This window comes from Numida meleagris, chromosome 10 (assembly GCF_002078875.1).
Source record: "Numida meleagris isolate 19003 breed g44 Domestic line chromosome 10, NumMel1.0, whole genome shotgun sequence".
Taxonomy (NCBI): Eukaryota; Metazoa; Chordata; class Aves; order Galliformes; family Numididae; genus Numida; species Numida meleagris.
This window is the reverse complement of record NC_034418.1, coordinates 2,001,841-2,019,899: the sequence shown is the minus strand read 5'-3', so window position 1 is coordinate 2,019,899 and position 18,059 is coordinate 2,001,841. Positions and strand designations below refer to the sequence as shown.

The 18,059-nt window shown below is 47.5% G+C and overlaps 1 protein-coding gene across 1 annotated transcript in view; it reads left to right on the top strand.

Annotated features, from left to right (window-relative positions):
* Nucleotides 1–18,059, top strand: part of CFDP1 (craniofacial development protein 1) — a 50,275-nt gene that overhangs the window by 2,122 nt on the left and 30,094 nt on the right. Inside the window, exons 4-5 of the mRNA XM_021409018.1 lie at nucleotides 204–322; nucleotides 14,902–15,006. Of these exons, the coding sequence (XP_021264693.1) occupies nucleotides 204–322; nucleotides 14,902–15,006 (224 nt within the window). The remainder of the gene's footprint in view (nucleotides 1–203; nucleotides 323–14,901; nucleotides 15,007–18,059) is intronic.

The following is an 18,059-nucleotide window of genomic DNA, read 5'->3' as shown; positions in this document are numbered from 1 at the left end:
GAGGTTGAGAATGAGATGGAGAATTTCTTTCTGGCAGCAGTGACTTCTTTCCTTTTTCTTGTCTGGAGGTTATGTGCTTTGACCAGCCAGACTAAACTACAGCACTATTTGAAGTTTGTGTTGAATCCTTGGCTGTTCAGAAGAGGAATTTGGCTTGAGTGTAGAAATGCATTGTTTTGCTTTCTCTTTCATATATTCCACAGACTGGAGACGAGAAGAGCGTGAACAAGCTTCAGGGGAAACCGAAAGAGTCTGAGAAGCCAAAAGATTCAGGAAAAGTCACGATCACCAAAGTGTTCGACTTTGCTGGTGAGGAAGTCAGGTGAGTTGGCAGTTCAGAGGCTTCTGCTGCAGGCTCTGTGCAGAACACATGCTGTCCTGCTGCTGTCAGGCTGATGCATGAGAAGCAGGGTGTATGTTCTCGTTTGTTCCTTTCCACTTTTAATCATGAGCACAGAAAGACCTCAGGGGAAGCGAGGCCAGGATTTTTTATCTAGGACTGCAGAGTAACCTTACATGCAGACCTCAGCCTTTGCTCACCTCTAGAATATTCCTGTAAATTCACTTAGGCTTCCCCAGCTGGGTAGTGTAAAAAATGGTGGCACTGCCAGGGCTGAGGCAAGGACAGAACTGAATGTCACCACGCAGTCATTACGTTCAATAAAAATTCCTTCAGTGTAGTCCAAATCGTGTGCTGGTGGCAGGATATCTGCTGGCACTTTCCCTACTGACGTTCACAATCCTGTTGAAAGATGTGCAGATCGTAAGAGGTTTTTCACTGGACTTATGGCTAATCACTTCTTACTCTTTAACAGCTGCAGTGAAGGTGATGGGCTAAGTTAAATCACCCTGTAGTCTGTTTAACGTGCAAAAGTCCCCTTGGGATGAGCTGCAAAAAGGGACAGGTATGCTATAAAGGTGTGAGACCAAAACTGAGAAGTGCCTGGTGAGCCCCTTTGAAATCTGATAAGCTGTGTCTGTTTCCTCTGACAGCAGAGGGCAGCAGTTCCCAGTAATAACACCCGAACTGCCCAAATCTGCAGGAGGAAGCAGGGATCTGTGGCTTCCATTGCTCTTGCTTTTCGTGCCAGTGCTGCTGCCTGAAAAATTAGACCAGAGCCATGAGTCGTAGTAGAGGCTTTCCCGTTTCCCTGCACAATGTGGACTGTAGGAATACTCTTTGTTCCTGATAAGATGGCAAAGGACTGTACCACTGCTTCTCTTCGGAGAGAATCTACCACCCCCTTTTTGGAAAGGAGAGATGAAGTTTTTTTTCCATGGAGAGATAAAAACCTGTGGTAGAATTGCAGGCATAAATTTTATTTTCTGGTGGACAGTCTTCAGCATCCAGCTTGTTGTTTGTCCCCACTTCTTCTGAGGTGTAGAATAAGAGTTTGGTTCAAGTGCATCGTCCCACCAGGTGAGAACAGGCGAAGCCTCTGGAGTTGCAGGCTCACACAAAAGCCTCGTTGGGTTGTGACACATCATCAGATGGCACATGGCAGAACTGCATGCCTCGTGCTCTGGAGTTGCATGAAGTCAGGGTGCAATCTTGTCTGAAGTCTGGACACATCCATCTGTGTGGTGCAGACGAGGGCCGTGTCCTAACGTGAGTGTAAGTGCGTCACTTAAGGGAAGGCATTGATTTACAGGAAAACTAGCCGTGTAGGCTAACTTCAGAGCACTTGCAGAAAGGAATTTTGTGTGCATTAAAGCTTTGAAGTTGAACTGCTTAAAGCTTGTAAAATGTCTGCCTTGAAGCTTCTGGTTTACCTGTCTCTGTCAAAAGAAGTCTCAGATAATTGTTGTTTATGTAGAGAGAGCCAGAATTACTCAGATGTTGGTCTAATTCTGAGTTTTGTATGGTGGATGCAGATCAACTTTACCAGCACCACTCTTGCTTTTATTTTATTTTAGTTTGTTTTAGTTGGAGGCTCAGGGAAGCTTTCTGTCCTTCCAAAAGAGGCTCACTTATGTGAACAGAACCTGGTCAGGGCTCCTAAGATGCTGAGTTTGTGCTTTTGGCATCGCTATCTTCTCTCTCATTTTTTAAAAGCTGTAGTAAGGACTTTCCAAGTTAGAGAAAGGAGTGTTTTTCTGCACCATTTGCTTTTCTAGTGTCTTTACTCAATACTGATTGTTTCCCTTGGGGATCTGCAAAGGAACAGATACAAGTTCCTACTAAATTTTGATCAATTAGGCAAAAGCTGGAGGTTGGGCAACATTGAGACTCTAAACGTGTACGCCACCACTGAAATACTTGTTATTTACAGCAGCCTTTGTATTAACAAGTTACAGAGCGAGCAACAGAAAGCTGTGGTGAGATCTGGAGGACTGGTCTCTGTTGCTGCCAGAGTTATAGCATGCCGCTTTCTTTAGCTCTTTGATAACAGAAAAATCCGTCTGAGTTTTTCATCCCTTTGATTTTTATGGCTGACAAATAGCATTCAAAGCTGAAGCTTTTGTGGCATTTGCTACACCTTGCACCTCAGCGTGTCTTATGTGGATTGCTGTGGGTAGGATGTACGGACCCATCCCTGCTCACAGCTGCTGCTGCTTTTAGCTGCAGTAGGTGAGGGCCAGAGGGCTTTTTCTTTTGAATAGCAGGAGGTCGTCTTTGACCCTAATGGCTGCAAACGTTCTGAATACCAAATGCTGACTTCCTTGCCTGGGGAACCAGCTGGCGAGTTGGTGCTTACAAAAGACAGCACACGGTAGTTGTGTGTGTGTTTTTGGACTGAAAGAACTGCAATGAGAGAGCTGTCTCTGTTGCTTTCCTTTCTAAATGACTTGAGGCTGCTTTAGAGTGTTGCTCTTCTGAAAGCTTGAGAAGAATTTAGATCAGTATTTAGGCACTGAGAGATTCAGGGCACAAATTTCAACAGTCTGCTCATTGAAGCCCTTAACAGAAGATCATTTAGCCTTGATCTTATGTTGCAAACAATTTATTTTCCCCTCTAAGAAGATGTAAGATCTCTCTTGCGTGATTGGTGTAGTAGGAGTCTCTTGAAAGAAATCTCCAGCTACAGGGTTGCACTACAATAGTGCAAGACCTTCCTTTTTAAGCTGTCAACTCCCCTATGTGTTATTGTTGCACTTGGTGGTGCCTGTTTTAATTAGTCCATGCTTTTAGCAGTTGCTAATGCTGTACCTTAGGTTTAGAGTATTGCAAATTACTGATGGCAAAATAAAGAATTAAATTTAGTGGCTTTTAATTTTACAAAATGTGTGGTTCAGTAATGCCTTGTTAAACTAATGCTGTTCAAGTCCGACCTCCAGGATTCAACTTTGTAACTGATTTCTCTTTTTTCCAGTTCAGTCTGCTTTTCATTCCCCGGGTGTCAGGTAGATAAGGAGCAGCAGGTGACTGTCACCCAGATGGCTGTAACTGGGCAGTGGGAGCAATTTGCGAAGGCAGTTCACCATCCAAAGGGAGATTTCAAATAATATCTTGCTGCCAGAGGAGACTGAAGTCCCTTTGAAGCCTCTGGATTATGAACTTTCCTCATGCTGAAGGACTTGTGATTGCATTAATAAGGAATTGTAACTCTGGTGCTAGGTTTTATCTGTTAAAAAATGTAATTGCTGTATGATGAGGCTGGCAATCCTAAGTACTTTGGCCCTTGGCTTTCTTTATAAACTGCTGCTGTGCTCAGGATATCAAAACTGTTCTGTGCTCCTGTTGTGAGTCAGCTTCGTGTCTGTCTGGGATGGCAGCAGAAGGCAGCTCACATGAATGGAGCTGGCCCAGCCCCTCGGTATCAGCCAGCCAGTAATTTGCAAGGGAAGAACAAAGTCAGGCCACTGAATATTAGCAGGGGAGGCTTTAGTTTGAAACATCTTCTGCATGCCTTCATTTGATTTGCAAGGGTGCAAAACTCAACTGAGAGAAGCAATGGTGTGTGGCTGAGGTGCTGATTCAGGAGTGGGAGGCCTGTTCAAGACCCTGCTTTGCCCAGCAGCACTCTTCACAGACTAGGCTCCCAGACCTCTGCTCTCTGGTTCGTTCCTCTCCACCCCTCACCATTGGTAGGTAGCATGCTCTTTGCAACCAGTCAACATCTCAGAGGCAGTTGCTACTGACCCCTGGAGGACTTGCAGACCAGATTTTGTATTAACCCTTGAGCCTTGAGCATCTTGGCTGTGCTTGCATGCTCTTAACCATTTCTATTAGCGCTCTCAGGTGTCTGGCAGGTGTTCCTGTGCTGTGAGTAATTCCTGGCTTCTTGCCATCTCTGGGACCAGAATTGTCAGGCAAGCTGCACCTGTGACCGCTGGCAGTGTGCTGGGTCTGAATCCATGGAGAAACCTTTCAGGAAGAGGTTTAAGATCTTCTCTCCTTGTGAGAGCATGAACTTTCTGCTGCTGTTCAGATGCTGACATAAGGGGGTGCAAATATCCAAACAGTTCTTTCCTGCTTGCTCCCTGTCCTGCTCTCGAGCTGCTGCCAGATGCTGAAGGCATTGTACTTACTGCTCTGACCAAACCGCAGCCCACGGGGCCCTGAACCTGAAGCACTGCAGCCAGAGAGCTGGGGGTTGTTTAATGGACCTTGCATAATGGGTAAATGTTTGTCTTCAGGTACTTCCATATTTGAAAGCTGAGCAGACGGTTGAGATTTTGCGGAGTCTGAATGAAGCTCATCTTTTCAGGTTCATCTTGGTAATCTTTATCTGCTTCTTAAGCGCCCCTTTCCTGATTAATTTGGGCTGCTTCTGAAAGTATTCCTCAGTGTTTGCCTGATTGAAGCTCACCATTTCTTTGAAACCATTAGGAGAGGCTGCGTTTGGTGGGGTACAGCGCTCACTGGGACAGCTTTGAGGTTAAGCTCACAGCCGTGAGAACCACCTATCTTACAGTGGGTTTTTCCTACCCCGAGAGGCAGATAATGACCCAATTCCATGGATATTCTTTGCTTTTATAAATTGCTTTTAAGTGGGTTTTAATAAGGTATTTAGTGCTGAGGTGTATACAAAGGAACAGAAGGCTCTGATGTGTGTTTGAAATACTTGAAAGCTTCATGATGTGAAGGGAGCAGATCCTTTGCTTTCCTACAGAACTTTCAATGCACGTGTCTCAAAGCATTTTTATGAAATGATGCGGCACATTTGGCACTATGAAAGCTGGGGAGTGCTGGAGTTGGTGATGCCCCCTGCTTCCCTGGGGCTCCTGTGTTGTGACTTGGGGACCTGAGTTCCCCCATGCACTGTTTGTACCAAAACATCTAGGAAGATGTACATACAGTATCTGGTAGGTAACCAAGTAGTTATAAACTTCAATAATTGTAGTAATTCCTGGGGTTTATACATGGACCTTAAGGACCTGAAATTGGACCATAAGTTGGATCAGTGGATTTTGGTGGTGGAATTCCCTACTTTTTGGGCAGTAGAAGTGAAAGTGAGGTGGTGTGGTGGAGGGCAAGTTATTTTCTGGAGCCTTTTGGAGGCTTGCCTGTGCTGATAGAAGCCCTTTTTCACCTAATAACACACCTCTCCTTTGTAAGAGAATGCTATTGATGGTGGGAAGTGTGCAGGCAGTGTCCGCGGTTTCTTTTTTGGCTGTCCCATGGAGTCCTTGAGGTTGTCATATCCTGAGACAGGTCTGGTGGAGTGGGGTGGGGAGGCTTGAGCCCAGACCGTGGTGCTGAGGGACATGGCTTAGTGGGCATGGTAGCAGCGGGTTGGTGGTTGGACTATTGATGATCTCGGTGGTCTTTTCCAACCTTAATGTTTCTCAGATGCAGACCTTCCTCTGGGCCCTGAACACAGTCAGCTGCTCAGGAGAGCAGTGCATTGCTGCTTTGGGCCTGGTTGATTCCCTCATGGCAGGAAGTGTTGACCTGTGCACAGCAGAGCTGAAGCTTTAATTCAGTTCTTTGCAGTTGTATGGTGCTGTTTTTCTGAGATTTCTTTATGCTGTTGTCAACGGTTTATGGGCGTTTGGCCCGGTTCCGTGACGAAGGGGATGGGGACCCACAGGCCCACACCCCAGGAAAAGGGAAAAAAGGGTAAGGAGATGGCCCTGAGAGCAAAGAACAGCGGCAACAATCTGAGGAGAAACAAACTAATTTACTAAATAAGATATCGGAATGCAAAACAACACACTGTAATACAATATAATTACAATTTAAGCTGATAAATCCAATACAGAGAGAGTGTCCCAAAATCAAGGTAGGCCTTCCTCTACTACCAGCGATAAGACGGCTGGAGAGCGAGGTGCTGCCAGGATGAGAGACAGGTGGAAAAAGGGACGAGGTCTCGTGATCTGCAAGTTTTTATCTTTTCTCTCCAGCTGGAAAATGGTAACAGAGGAGCAAAGTACCGTGGGGACTGTAGTAGTCCTTCTCTTCTGAGATTCAGGTACATACACTACATGATGTTATGATGTGGAATACCAATAACCGAAAATCATAAAACCATGACAGCTGTTTTTCTTTTTTTCAGTCATAGCCTGTGTGCGTGTTGAATAGAGGAACGCAGCCTGTCTTCTAGACTGCTCCCCTGTTTCTTGTCCCAGAACTGCTGTCCCCTTCCAGAGCTTCACACCCTCGATCCCTGGCCCTTTTCAGGAGAGAGAAGGTGGGAACAACTGCAGGAAAAGTCATCAGGCTTGTGAGAACAGCTGGAGCTTTCCAAAATCCTTGTTCAGCCTCTGATTTCCTTCTCAGTAGCCGTGAGGTCCCCTCTGTCCTCAGGTGACAACTGAGAAAGGGAGTGGAAGCCCAGCAGTCTGGGTCTCCTATTTTGTTGCTTTTCTTGGTAGACAAGTAAGGTAGCTGTCTGAGCAATAGTCGGAGTGGAGAGACTGCTGAGGATGATTAAGTTAATTTATTTCAAAAGGAAGAAGAGTCCGGGGAGTTTGCTCCCACAAGTCTCAGGATTTAGAGCCAGCACGGAGAGCAATTCTAAAAACATGTAATTGTCCATCTGTGTTCTTGCTCCATGGTCTCAGCATGGCTCAGCCAGATGTGTTAGGCTAATTAGCTCTGAGAGAACATGTAATGCCATTAACTCTTGCTTTACCTTGTGCTGCTATTCAGGAAACTCAGATGATGAATAGTGTGAAGTTGGCAGCGCGCTCGCACTTCTTGCTGGGTGTGAATCTTGGTTATTTGTTTTCCACTTATGGGGTTTTGTGCAGTGCTGAGTGAAAGAAGGTTGCTATTAATATCAGGAGAAAGATTGGTAGTTGGGGTGTGCATCTTGCCTCTGCTGACATAGGTAGTGGGGTGCTTTCAGCTCAAGGCTGATGTGTGTCTGGTGTGTTCCATATGTGCTTATGTATTGCTTATACCTGTGAGTGAGAATCATAGAATCACAGAATGGCCTGGGTTGAAAAGGACCTCAAGGATCATCGAGTTTCAACCCCCCTGCTAAGTGCAGGGTGGCCAACCACTAGACCAGGCTGCCCAGAGCCACGTCCAGTCTGGCCTTGAATGCCTCCAGGGACGGGGCATCCACAACCTCCCTGGGCAACCTGTTCCAGTGAAGGCACCAGGGCATTACCAGAATCTGCACTCTTCTACTTGGAAAGCTTTTTTAAAAATTTTTGAAATACAGAGGCAGAGGAAGAAACCCCTCCGTGTATTTTGGTGTCTTTGATTATGGTAGCAAGGAAGTGTTAGGAAAATTAAGGACAATAAGTAACATCAGTAGCCCCTTAAAAAGCCATTCCAAAGTCTCTTTGAGGACTGTAGATCTTCTGGTTTGTGGTGATGATGATGTTTATTCATAGAGATTTATCTTCAGTCCTCTTTGGCCAAAGGCTTGTAGAGGAGTGTATTTCAGCCGCTTTCAGTCCCCTGCCACTTCCTCCACGTGGCTGCACAGTGTGAAAACCTTGCCTTTCTGCTTTTCCAGACACTTAATCTGAGCAAGAGGAGGCTAGGGATATTGCTGTGGGACCTGAAAGCAGAGTCAAACCACCCAGGATTACATGGCATACCAGCGTGAGCGTAGTTGAGAGGCAGCAGCCTAAAAAGGGACCAGCAGCTTTTCTCCAAAAAGCACCAAAGCGCTGATCTTGGCACAGTGGAGTGCAGGCAGCAGCCTCCCTGCTCCTGTCCTTACAAGGTTGTTTTTCCTAGAGGTCAGAGCTTGCTTTGGCTATCCACGGTTTAGATTGGCTTTTTCCATTTTCAAAAACAGCTATTGATTTTTTTGGAAGCCAGTAAATGAAAACAGGCTACCTTTCAAAAAATGCTTAAGCATCTCATAACATGAGAATGTTTCGGGGGCACGTTTTGATAACCTTTCCTCTGTGTGCATCAATCCCCTGATGCTTTGCAGTTTCCTTGGGGGAATCCTCATGTTGTGTAATGCTGATGGACACAACGGTGGGCTGGAGATGGAGTCGTTAAGCGTGAGCAGGAGTAAGGTGGTGTGCTGGTTCACTTGCCAGGCATTTGCCATAGAAATCATAGTGACAAATCCATCCAGAGCTTTAAGCGTGGCTTCTGAAGTAAATCATGTCACAGTCTGCTTAGTATGCTTTGAGAAGAGGAGTGGCTGACCTAGGATTTTCAATAATGGAGGTATTGATGGGGCTTCTGCTTGGCTGGGCAAGTGGGAGCACGGAGGGGTTCTGCATGGCAAGTGTCACATAGCGGTGTCCGGTGCGTTCTTTGGCACTGGGGAACGTGCTGACTTCAGGCTTTCTTCTTTGTTACTTTGCTTTCGAAAGTCCCAAAGTGACTGAGCAGATGTCCAGCTGAAATTTGACTTGTGCTTCCAATATGGTTTGATGCTTTTAAGAATGTGTGCTGGTTTTATCTGTGCATTTTTTTGCTGGAAATCAGTGTGATGGAAAAGAAAGCTCAGCGAGATCTCCAAGGGTAGGAAGTGTCTCAAAGCATCTCTAAAAAGATGGTTTAACCTCCAGGTTAACTTGGGTGTATCTGGGCACTGCATCTACTTCAGGGAGCTGGATGACCCCCTGTCTTCTCCCATCTGTGTGTTCCTTCAAGGGTTTTCTTCCTATGTTGTGTGTAGTTAGTGTGGAAATACGTAGTGGGTGAGAAGCTTAAGAAACAAATCCCTCCCTTCTCCAGTGTGTAATGGAGAAGACATTATTTCTGGCTTTGAAGCCATTTCCTGGTTTATAAAAATTAGGGAACAAAAGGTGCTCAGTTACCTGTTCAGATTGCACAGCTGCTCTTCTGCTGTTGGGCAGGGAGGAGCTCTGGGGTCCCTCTGTTTGTGCCTTTGCACAGGGCCTCGGATCCAGTCCCAGCGCCTTCCTGCTTGCTGTGTTTCCCTTGCTTCAACACTGCTATCTCATTCCTGACAGCTCCAGGCTCAGTAGGGGCTTTGATGTCTGCTGAGATGCTGGCAGAGCTGGCTTTGCAGCCCACGGGCCTGGGGTTTCCCCTAACAGAAAGCACGGCTCGCCAGATGGTTGTTTTTTTTCTTGTAACACAGAGATTCTGAACCAGAAAGGTTTCTCTGTCAGCCTGAAGGGAAGGCAAAGCTGTTCTCTGCCTCACCATCTCATTAACACATTACAAATGGAGTCAAGCTTAGCCTTTCCCCCATGGGGATGCTCCTGCTTTGTGGTGTGTGTTGGCTCCTGCTGTGATCCTGTAGCCTTTGTGTCCAGTGTTTGTGACTGTAAGTGAATTTTGAACCCTGACTCGTGGGACCTACCATATTCCTCCCCTGGGCAAGAAAAGGGACCTGTAACAGGGATGTTGTGCTGCTTTGCAGGAGTTGAGCGGTTGCAGGAACCTGCTTTGTTTTCAGCATGCCTGCAGCTCGTGGTGCCAAGGTCAGAGGACTGTCACTGCACACAGAGCAGCAGCATCTGTCAGTTTGTTCACTTGGGTTGCTCTGTAATTTGCAGGTAACTCTTTTGGGAGATGCAAATAAAATGTTGGGAGGCAGCAAGCAGAGACCTAGTCCTTGTGGATACTTAAAACTAGGCTGGGTAAAGCTGGGAGCTGAAGACGCGAAGCCCCATTCACTGTCCTTTACCTTTTGTGGGTCTCTGTGGGAGCTTGGTGGCTGGAGCCTTGCTTCCCTCTGGATTTGGAGAAGTAGCAAGTGGAGGTTCAAAAGAAGCCCGAAAGCTTGGTCAGCGTCTGCAGCAGCAGCACTGCCCTTGTGTTTCCTTTACATCTGTCATCAGGTCCCTGTTACTCAGGAGCTGATGGAAAATCAGTCCTTTCCTTCAAGGATTTCAAAAAGCTTTTCAGCGTTATTTCTGCTAAAGCACCATTCACCTCCGCTTACTTTCAGATGAATTGGTTTGAGGCACAGCCTGCGCTCACTGCTCCAACAGCAGTGCACACCAGGCAGGCAGCTTGGCCATTGCCTGACTGGGGAGAGCTCCCATCAGATTGGTCTTGTTAAAAACCAGCCGGCAGCTCCCTTGCAGATAGGCAGCCTGCAAAATTATCAGTTGCTGCAGCCCGGTCTTGTCTTTGTTGCCTCAGGGAACGGGCTTCGTCTCCCAGGGAATAGCTTCTCCCGCCTGATTTAAGAGCAAGGTTTAGAGGATGTTGTTTCTTTTTCTGAGAGGGAGAAAGCCAATGTTTTCCTTGAAATTAGAAAATGTGAGTGAGCAACGTGGACTTGTTCATTTTAGCTCTGTTTGCTTCCAGCAGGTAATCCGGCATATAATACATACCCAGCGTGCAGTTGGATGTGGCCTGGAGGTCTGGTTCTGTGGGGGACTCTGCTCTCCTGGAAGATGCTGGACATGTGCATGCCTGCATCAGCCAGCTGCATCTGATGGGGGAAGGCACCTCGAGCATGAGTCCCCCCAAAACCACGTCCAAGTGGATTTAAAGAGAATGTTCTTCCTGGCTCAGAAAGGCTTAGTTGTTTTTTTTTTTACAACACCTTGTAGATAAAGTATTGCTTGCTCTTCAAGTGGATCATTCCAGAAGGCAACTTAATGAGGCTAGACACAGATGAGGAATATTGAAAAAAGGATAATTAGCCTCATTTTCCGCCCCCTTCTCTGTCTGTGATTCCCCAGAGCTAACGGTGTTAAGATAATGTGGAAAGTTCTTTAATTGTGTCAGGTCTAAACTGGAACAGGTTTCCCAAGTGAGGACTGAGCATCCTGAGTGCGAGTGGTGAAGAATAGCTGACGTTTTCCAGATCTCCTACTCATTAAGGAGGTCAGGGAGATGACACATGTATGCTGCTGCAACTGGGGGGTGTTAGCTGTCCTCTCAGCTCCCAGTCCCCACGTACCCAAATAGCAGCCGGTGCTTTCTCGCCTGATGCTCGCCAGGTGTTTTGGTTAGAAGAATGTAGTTGTGTTGAGACACTTGGGGTTAAGCTGGAGCAATTTTGGCACTTGTGATGCACAAGGTTGTGGTTACCCAGCAGACTATTCTAAGAGGTCCTAAGGACACCTGTAAATGTTAGAGGTGCTCAGTCATCTAGTTTCTAGCTTGGTTTGATTACAACTGCTTGGCAGTATAGAAGACCTTTCTGTTCCCGTTGCACAGTACCTGGTGCAGAAGACTCTGTGCTACCGGACTCCAGGAGAGTCCAAAAAATTCAAAACACAGAAGAGTTATTAAAGTCTTATTATGCAATTTAACAGCATAGCAGAGTAATGAAATTTTTACAGAGATGTGATGAGAGCGAGTGGTTTCGTGTGTGAATTACAGGGCCTGCCAGTGGGCAAGACTCTAGCTACTTGTTCTGTTGCTGACAATACATTTATTTTCGTGTTTATTCCTGGATTGCAGTGTGTGAATAGTATCCCTGTAAACATTCAGGCAAATAGTTATTTATCAAGTATTTAAAAGTGAAAGGTCTTGTAATTTTCCTTAGTAATGACTGTGATTTCTTCCAGCTGCATTAATGGCTCTCTCTCCTACCCACCAAGAGCAAGAAATGTTTTGGTTTCTACATGGGGAGTTATTGTCTCCCATAATAATGTAGACCAGAGGATTTATTTTCCCTCTCTGGCCTGAGATCTGAGGAAGGATGAAATGTGCAAAACCTGAGTTAATACTTTGTAAAGCCCTTTAATATTCCTGCTTTTGTCATTCCTATGGAGTGGTACCGGAGCGCTGCTGGTGCTAGCCCAGCGACAGCCTGCCTTGGAGCTGCTGTTGTTTTGTTTTATGAGGCAATCAGGGGGTCTTGTGATGGCAGCACCTACAAAGGTCAGTTTTAATTGCATTCCTGACACATTCCTCTCTCCCCAGCTGGGCAGTCCTGCTGAAACTGGTTGCCCACAGCTTTGCAGCTCCGTTGCTGTGATGAACAATTTCAAAAACACACTCTTGGTCAGCTGCCAACAGGCCAAAGTGGGGGGAAAATGTGAACAAAACGTTTTATTCTGTGCCCAGCCATTGCTGCTGGTACCCTGAGGTGGTGGAGGAAGCAAGTGTCAAAGCACAAGCCATCCCTTGTACCCCAGGTAGCAGAGTGATTTCTTTGCCACTGTTGTTTCTGTGCCAAAGCCCTCCTGCTCATGATGCTGAGGGGTTTCAACAGGTACAGATTTCTCCTTTCCAACCCTTGTTTGGTTGGTTTTTTTTTTTTTGATTGGCTACTTTCCTGCTCTGGGAGCTATGGCACTTGTGCTGGGCCAGCAGACGCTGTGCCAGGCTGCAGGCTGGCAAAGCCCTGGAGATATTTTTTGTATGCATCTTAGCTTTGTGCTCTGCCTCAACCACTAGGAAGGAAATTGGTCAGCTTTGGATTGGAGCAGCCAGAGGCATTGTGATGTTAAGGCAAGACCAGGGGCCCCGTGCTCAGAATCCTGCTGTGCTGCAGGCTTTACAGAGCTGCTGTCCATCATGCGTACCTCAATTTAATTGCTGTTTAATTGCAGATTTCTCTTGGGTTTGTGGGATTTGAGCATGCAGCCCTCTAAGGAGCTGGGCTGTCACCTTCTAGCGCAACATGGGGCATCACGTATTTTGTTACCTCATCTACTTTTTCCAGCCAGTGCTATTCAAGGCCCAGAAGCTCAAAGGTTGGATATTAGGAACAATTTATTCTCTGAAAGAGTGAGGCACTGGCACAGCTGCCCAGGGAGGTGGGGGAGTCACCGTCCCTGGAGGTGTCCCAGAGCCGTGGGGATGTGGCACTGAGGGACGTGGGCAGTGGGCATGGTGGGGGTGGGCTGGGGTTGGTCTAGGTGATCTTTTCCAACCTTAATGGTTCTGTGACCTATGATGTTTGAAGAACCCATGCCCTGTGTCTGCCTGATGTTCCTCACGGTGTCTTGGGGAGCAGCCAGGCTGGCCCGTGGTGATTCTCACGTACAAAGAGGCTGCGGGATTGTACTCATCTCGGCTTTGGGGGGGCTCTGGGGAATTCCAGCTCATTGCTGCCTGAAGACACAGTTGATTCTGCTGAAGGAAATTCACACACATAGTGTAACCTTTGGTGTGTGATCACTGCGTGGTGCAACTACTGTTAGAGGGCCGCAAGTGGGTGGTGTGTTTGGGATGTCTCAAGTGGTGATGATGCTGTAGCAAGGCTTTCCTTCCTTCCTGAACTCCTTTTCCCACCCCGCTCCTTTCTAATCTGATCAGCAAATGCTTCCAAGTACTCACAACTTGGGATTTGTCTCTATTCACATGACTGCCACCTGTTTGAAAGGGGGGGAAGTGGAGTTAGCATGTTCTGCACTGGCAGCACAGGGCTGAGCAGGAGGTGTTTAGCACAAGAACTGATTATTCCTGAACTTGCCTTTCCTGCTGTATTTGCTAGAAGAACGGTTTCCCTTCCATGCCAGACACTGATTCATTGTCAGCAGTGCATGCGTGCACAGTGGTTCTGTACAAGGGGGATTTGAGGGCACCAGTGCCTCTGGGCTTAACAAATGACTGCACTGTGCTTCCCTGGCTGCCAGGCTTTGGAGCAGCGGTCCAGCTGGCTCCGCACGTGCTCGGGTTTCTCCAGGTCCGTCAGGAATCCTGCAGCCAGCTCTGCGGGGGAGGCACTGAAGGCTGCTCGTGTGCTGCTGCCCCAGATGCAAGCTCTGGTGCCTGCCTCGCTCTGCAGGAGCTGTTGGCTTGCAGGGGTAGAAGGCACTCAGCTTTCAGCTTGAATTTTAACAGGGCAGATCCTGCGACCAGTGAGGCTTTCAGCGAAGGACACGATGCTGGGCTGGCCAAGCTGCAAGTCAGGCTGCCTCCTTGTGGTCTGTGCTCTCTGCAGATAGACCCCTAGGGCCCGGGAAAGGCTTACGGATTTCCTTTTGAAGGGAGCAAAATTGTTAGCTTGGCAACCTCATTAGAGCTGCTGAAAGCATGAAAAGCATGTTGCTGGAGGCAGGTCATTGCAAATGAGGGGATAAAGTAGCTGGGGTTTCTAACAATTAATTATTGAGTGGTTTTCCAGGGATTCTTTCTCGTGTTTGTAATTCATTCACTACAGTAGATGCTGTATTGATTTATAACTTTCTTGATGTTCGATATTTTATGCCCTCAGGGCCCCAAACAAAAATTAACTGGAAAACGAGAGTGCATCTCAGCCACCCTGCCTCACTGGAGCTGTGTGCCCTGCACCAGGCTCCCTGCTCGGCGTGGGCTGCTGTCGTGGCCGGGCCTGGGCCATGCAGCCGAGGACTTCAGGAGCCCAATTAGGCTGCAGTGCCCCTTGGTGACCCAAGCAGAGCTCAGTGGCTGAGAGTGGCCTGTTTCAGTGAATAAGCATTCCTGTTCACTTGGAAAAAATCCCCTCCTCCCCCAGTTCTAATTAGCTACTTCTTTCCTTTTTTTCTTCTGTGAATAGAGAGAGTAATTGCAGCGAAATCTTACCAAGATGCGAGTTCTCTGGTGAACAGCTGATGGAGGTGATCTTTGTGAGGTGGTGTGCCCAGCAGGCCAGCTCTTGTACCTGCTTTCTGTATTTCATTGCTGGATCTTTGTTTTTATTGTCTTCTTACCCTCTGGTTTGTCCCTTTTCTCTCCAACAGAGTGACTAAAGAAGTGGACTCAACCTCAAAAGAAGCTAAATCTTTTTTGAAGCAGCAAGAGAAGTGGCAGTCATCAGCTCCCGGTTCCCTCCCAACTGTCTCTGGGTGAGTCTGTGGTTTCTCTGCCCTGCACGGACCGTTGTCAAGAGAGAGATGGTGCTCCTGTTGATGTAGCAGGCTCTGCCCTGCAACATATAAGCTGATGGGTGTATGTTTTCTGCAAGATTTTGGTGGGAGCAAAACCAGGCTGGGAAGGTTTGTGGGGAGGGAAGCGGGGGAGCAAGCCGTAGTCCCGGTGACTCACTGCACAGGAGAACACTTGAATTTCTCAATCCTCATAAATCATTCATCCTAGTAAGGAAATATTGTTTTGATCATCCTGAGCAACGTGATGAAACTGGAGGTAACTCAGGAACATGCCTGAGACTGCCCGCAGTTCCTTTGGAAGGTGCTTCCGTCGGCCATAAAAACCCATGATGGGCTGGGCTATGACTTATAAACTTTACGGGAGCAATTGTATGAGACATGTTTCTGCCTCTCTGATGTCCTCTAATAGAATTTCAGTGTGGGTTTGATGCGTCTTGTTCAAGCTCTAGCACATAATTCAGAGATTATCATAATGCTGTCAAAGGCACGAGGGGGTCGGGTCCCCTGGGCATCTGACATGTCTGTGCGGTTCTCAATGAGCTTGGGAGATCACCCATTTCTGGAGAACACAGGAGATGCTTCTCTTCCAACAATGATTTTTATTGTTATTCATTTGCATTTATATTTGGAAGACATAAGCTGGGTACAATTTGGTCACGCAGACACAAGACCTTTCAAATAAATACATTCTTCTTCCCATCTGCTGCGGAGCAATGAGTTAAGGCTGCCTTTTCCTGAGATAGGATGGGATTCAGTGGCTGCAGCTGGGTTGTCATTTGTGTTTCCAGCTAAGTGCTGCATAGCTCGTGGTTAGATCAGGGTAGCGAGAGCACAGTGTGCAGCACGTGTGATTTAACAGCTGCTGTTCCCTGAGATGAATGAACAAGTAAAATGAGCATAGCCTCGTTGCTGTTGTTCATGCCACACAACGGTTTGTCCCTTCAGGGCTCACCAGTTTTAACATCAGTGTTTTGTGGGGAGTTTTGTGCTGGAAAACGTTTGGGTTGGCTTGGCATTCTTGCTTCATTTTGGCTGACCACAGAGGTGGTTCAGGTGGCAGCCGCTTGTCCTGCAGACTGCTGGCCATCCTGTCTCTCCAAACCTCTCTCTCACCTCCAGCAAACTCCCTGCTGCTCTGAGTGCAGGCTGGCTCTGTAGCTTACTAGGAGAGTCATTATGAGGCTTAATTAGGTCATCATTCAGCTTGCCAGCATGGGATGTTGCAGTGACTGTTGCTTGCCCTGAAAGTGAGGTGGTCAGGCTTACCAAGGCTTGTGCATCTTGCCTTCCTTCAGAGCAGCAAGCCCTGCTGCTGCACAGTGCAGCGTATCTTCCCTTTCACAGCCTCCTGCAGAGTTCCCTGCATGACACAGCTTTGCTGTTTTGCTCAGTGTGAGGAGCCAACCAACGCTCTTGTTATTGTCCAAGCTCTGAGCTTGCTCCTCTGGAGCACAGATCCACAAGAGCCCTGGTGACACGCCAGGGCATTGTTGTGGGAAAGATGGAGCTCAGTGTGGCCTGATGGTTCTTTGCTGGTGCCCTTTGGCTACTTTGGCTAAGTTTTGGATGCATTTCTCACTTGCGTATTGAAATAGACATCTAGTTGAAGTCAGTATCACTAGAAGGCACTGAAATGCATGTAATTTGGGATCCTGGATGTGCCTCTGGATATCCATTGTTCAGCGAGCCATTGTCAGCTTCCAGGAGCTTTATATCTGCTATAATTAAATAACAAAAGTAAATAAGCTTTGCCCTGCGTGCAGGGTGTTTGTGCAGCTCGGAGTGGCCTTTCCATTTGGCTTTTCTTTCTTTACCTTGCAAGCAGCCTGCATTATTTCTGGATGCAGCCAGCCTACCCTGTATTTATTTAATTTCCTTTCTCTAAACAGACAGAAGTAATCCAGGAAAGCAGCGGTCACAAAACCAAACATCCGGTCCTGCATCTCTGCATTGCAAACCCTTGCAGCTTACTGGTCCAGGGGAAGGGATGTTTGGGGCTGAAAGTGCATTTCCTGAATGCGTTTAATGTCCATACCGGATGCGCTATAAAAAGCTGGAGTTGTGCTCGTAAGGGACACGGGGGTGGATGGAGGGGAGTAAGTTAAACACTTGGCTGTAATTAAAGCCAGGAGTACAAAACAGCCCACCCGGTTCTCTCAGCAGGCTTTGCTAGGAAGGTCAGCAGCACTCGGTTCCCAGGGCCGTGGTGGTTTCTCAGCCTCTCGATGATTCCCATCGTGTCCTCCCGTGGCACCCAGCTCCTGGGACGTTGTACGCACAGCTGGCAGCAGTCCACCAGCAGCTGGTATTGCTTTGGTAGGGTGTCCTGGGGCTACCGCTTTGTTGCAGCAGCGTGTCTGCAGCACTGTTCGGTTGCATAAGCCTGCTAGTGATGCAGTTGGAGGTATCTGCTAGAAGTGATGAGGGTTGCCCTCTGGATGCCTTGTCCTTGGAGACACCCAAGGTCAGGCCGGGCAGGACTGTGAGCGCCTGATGGAGCTGTGGGTGTCCCTGTTCATCACAGGGGAGTTGAACCAGATGGCCTTTAGGGGTCCCTTCCAATGCAAACGATTCTATTCTGTGATACAGAGGCTCATGTCCTTCTGTGCAGTCCTTGCTGCTTGTCAAAGCACGGTGGTGTTGCGCAGAGGTGTTTCTGCAGCAATCAGGAAAATGTGCGAGATGAAAGAAAAAATGCAGCTGGTGGATTTTATTTGAGATCCCCCTCTAGGCAGCTGTTTCTACACAGCCTGAACAGGAGCCGTGGCAAAAAAGAGAGGTTTCACACTTGCTTTGTTCTTGCATTCGCTTATTAACCAAAACCATTTGTAATTAAATGTGGACGTGCTCACTCAGCCCAGCTGTTGCTTTTCTGTTTGATCCTGCCTGAAATTACAGCGGTAGCTGCATGACCTCCCAGGCCTTTCCATGCCTTGCAGGCTGGCAGAAATGCAGGGTGAAATCTGCCTTTGAAGCGAGCGGGGTCGGTAGGCACAGTGCACGCTGATCCC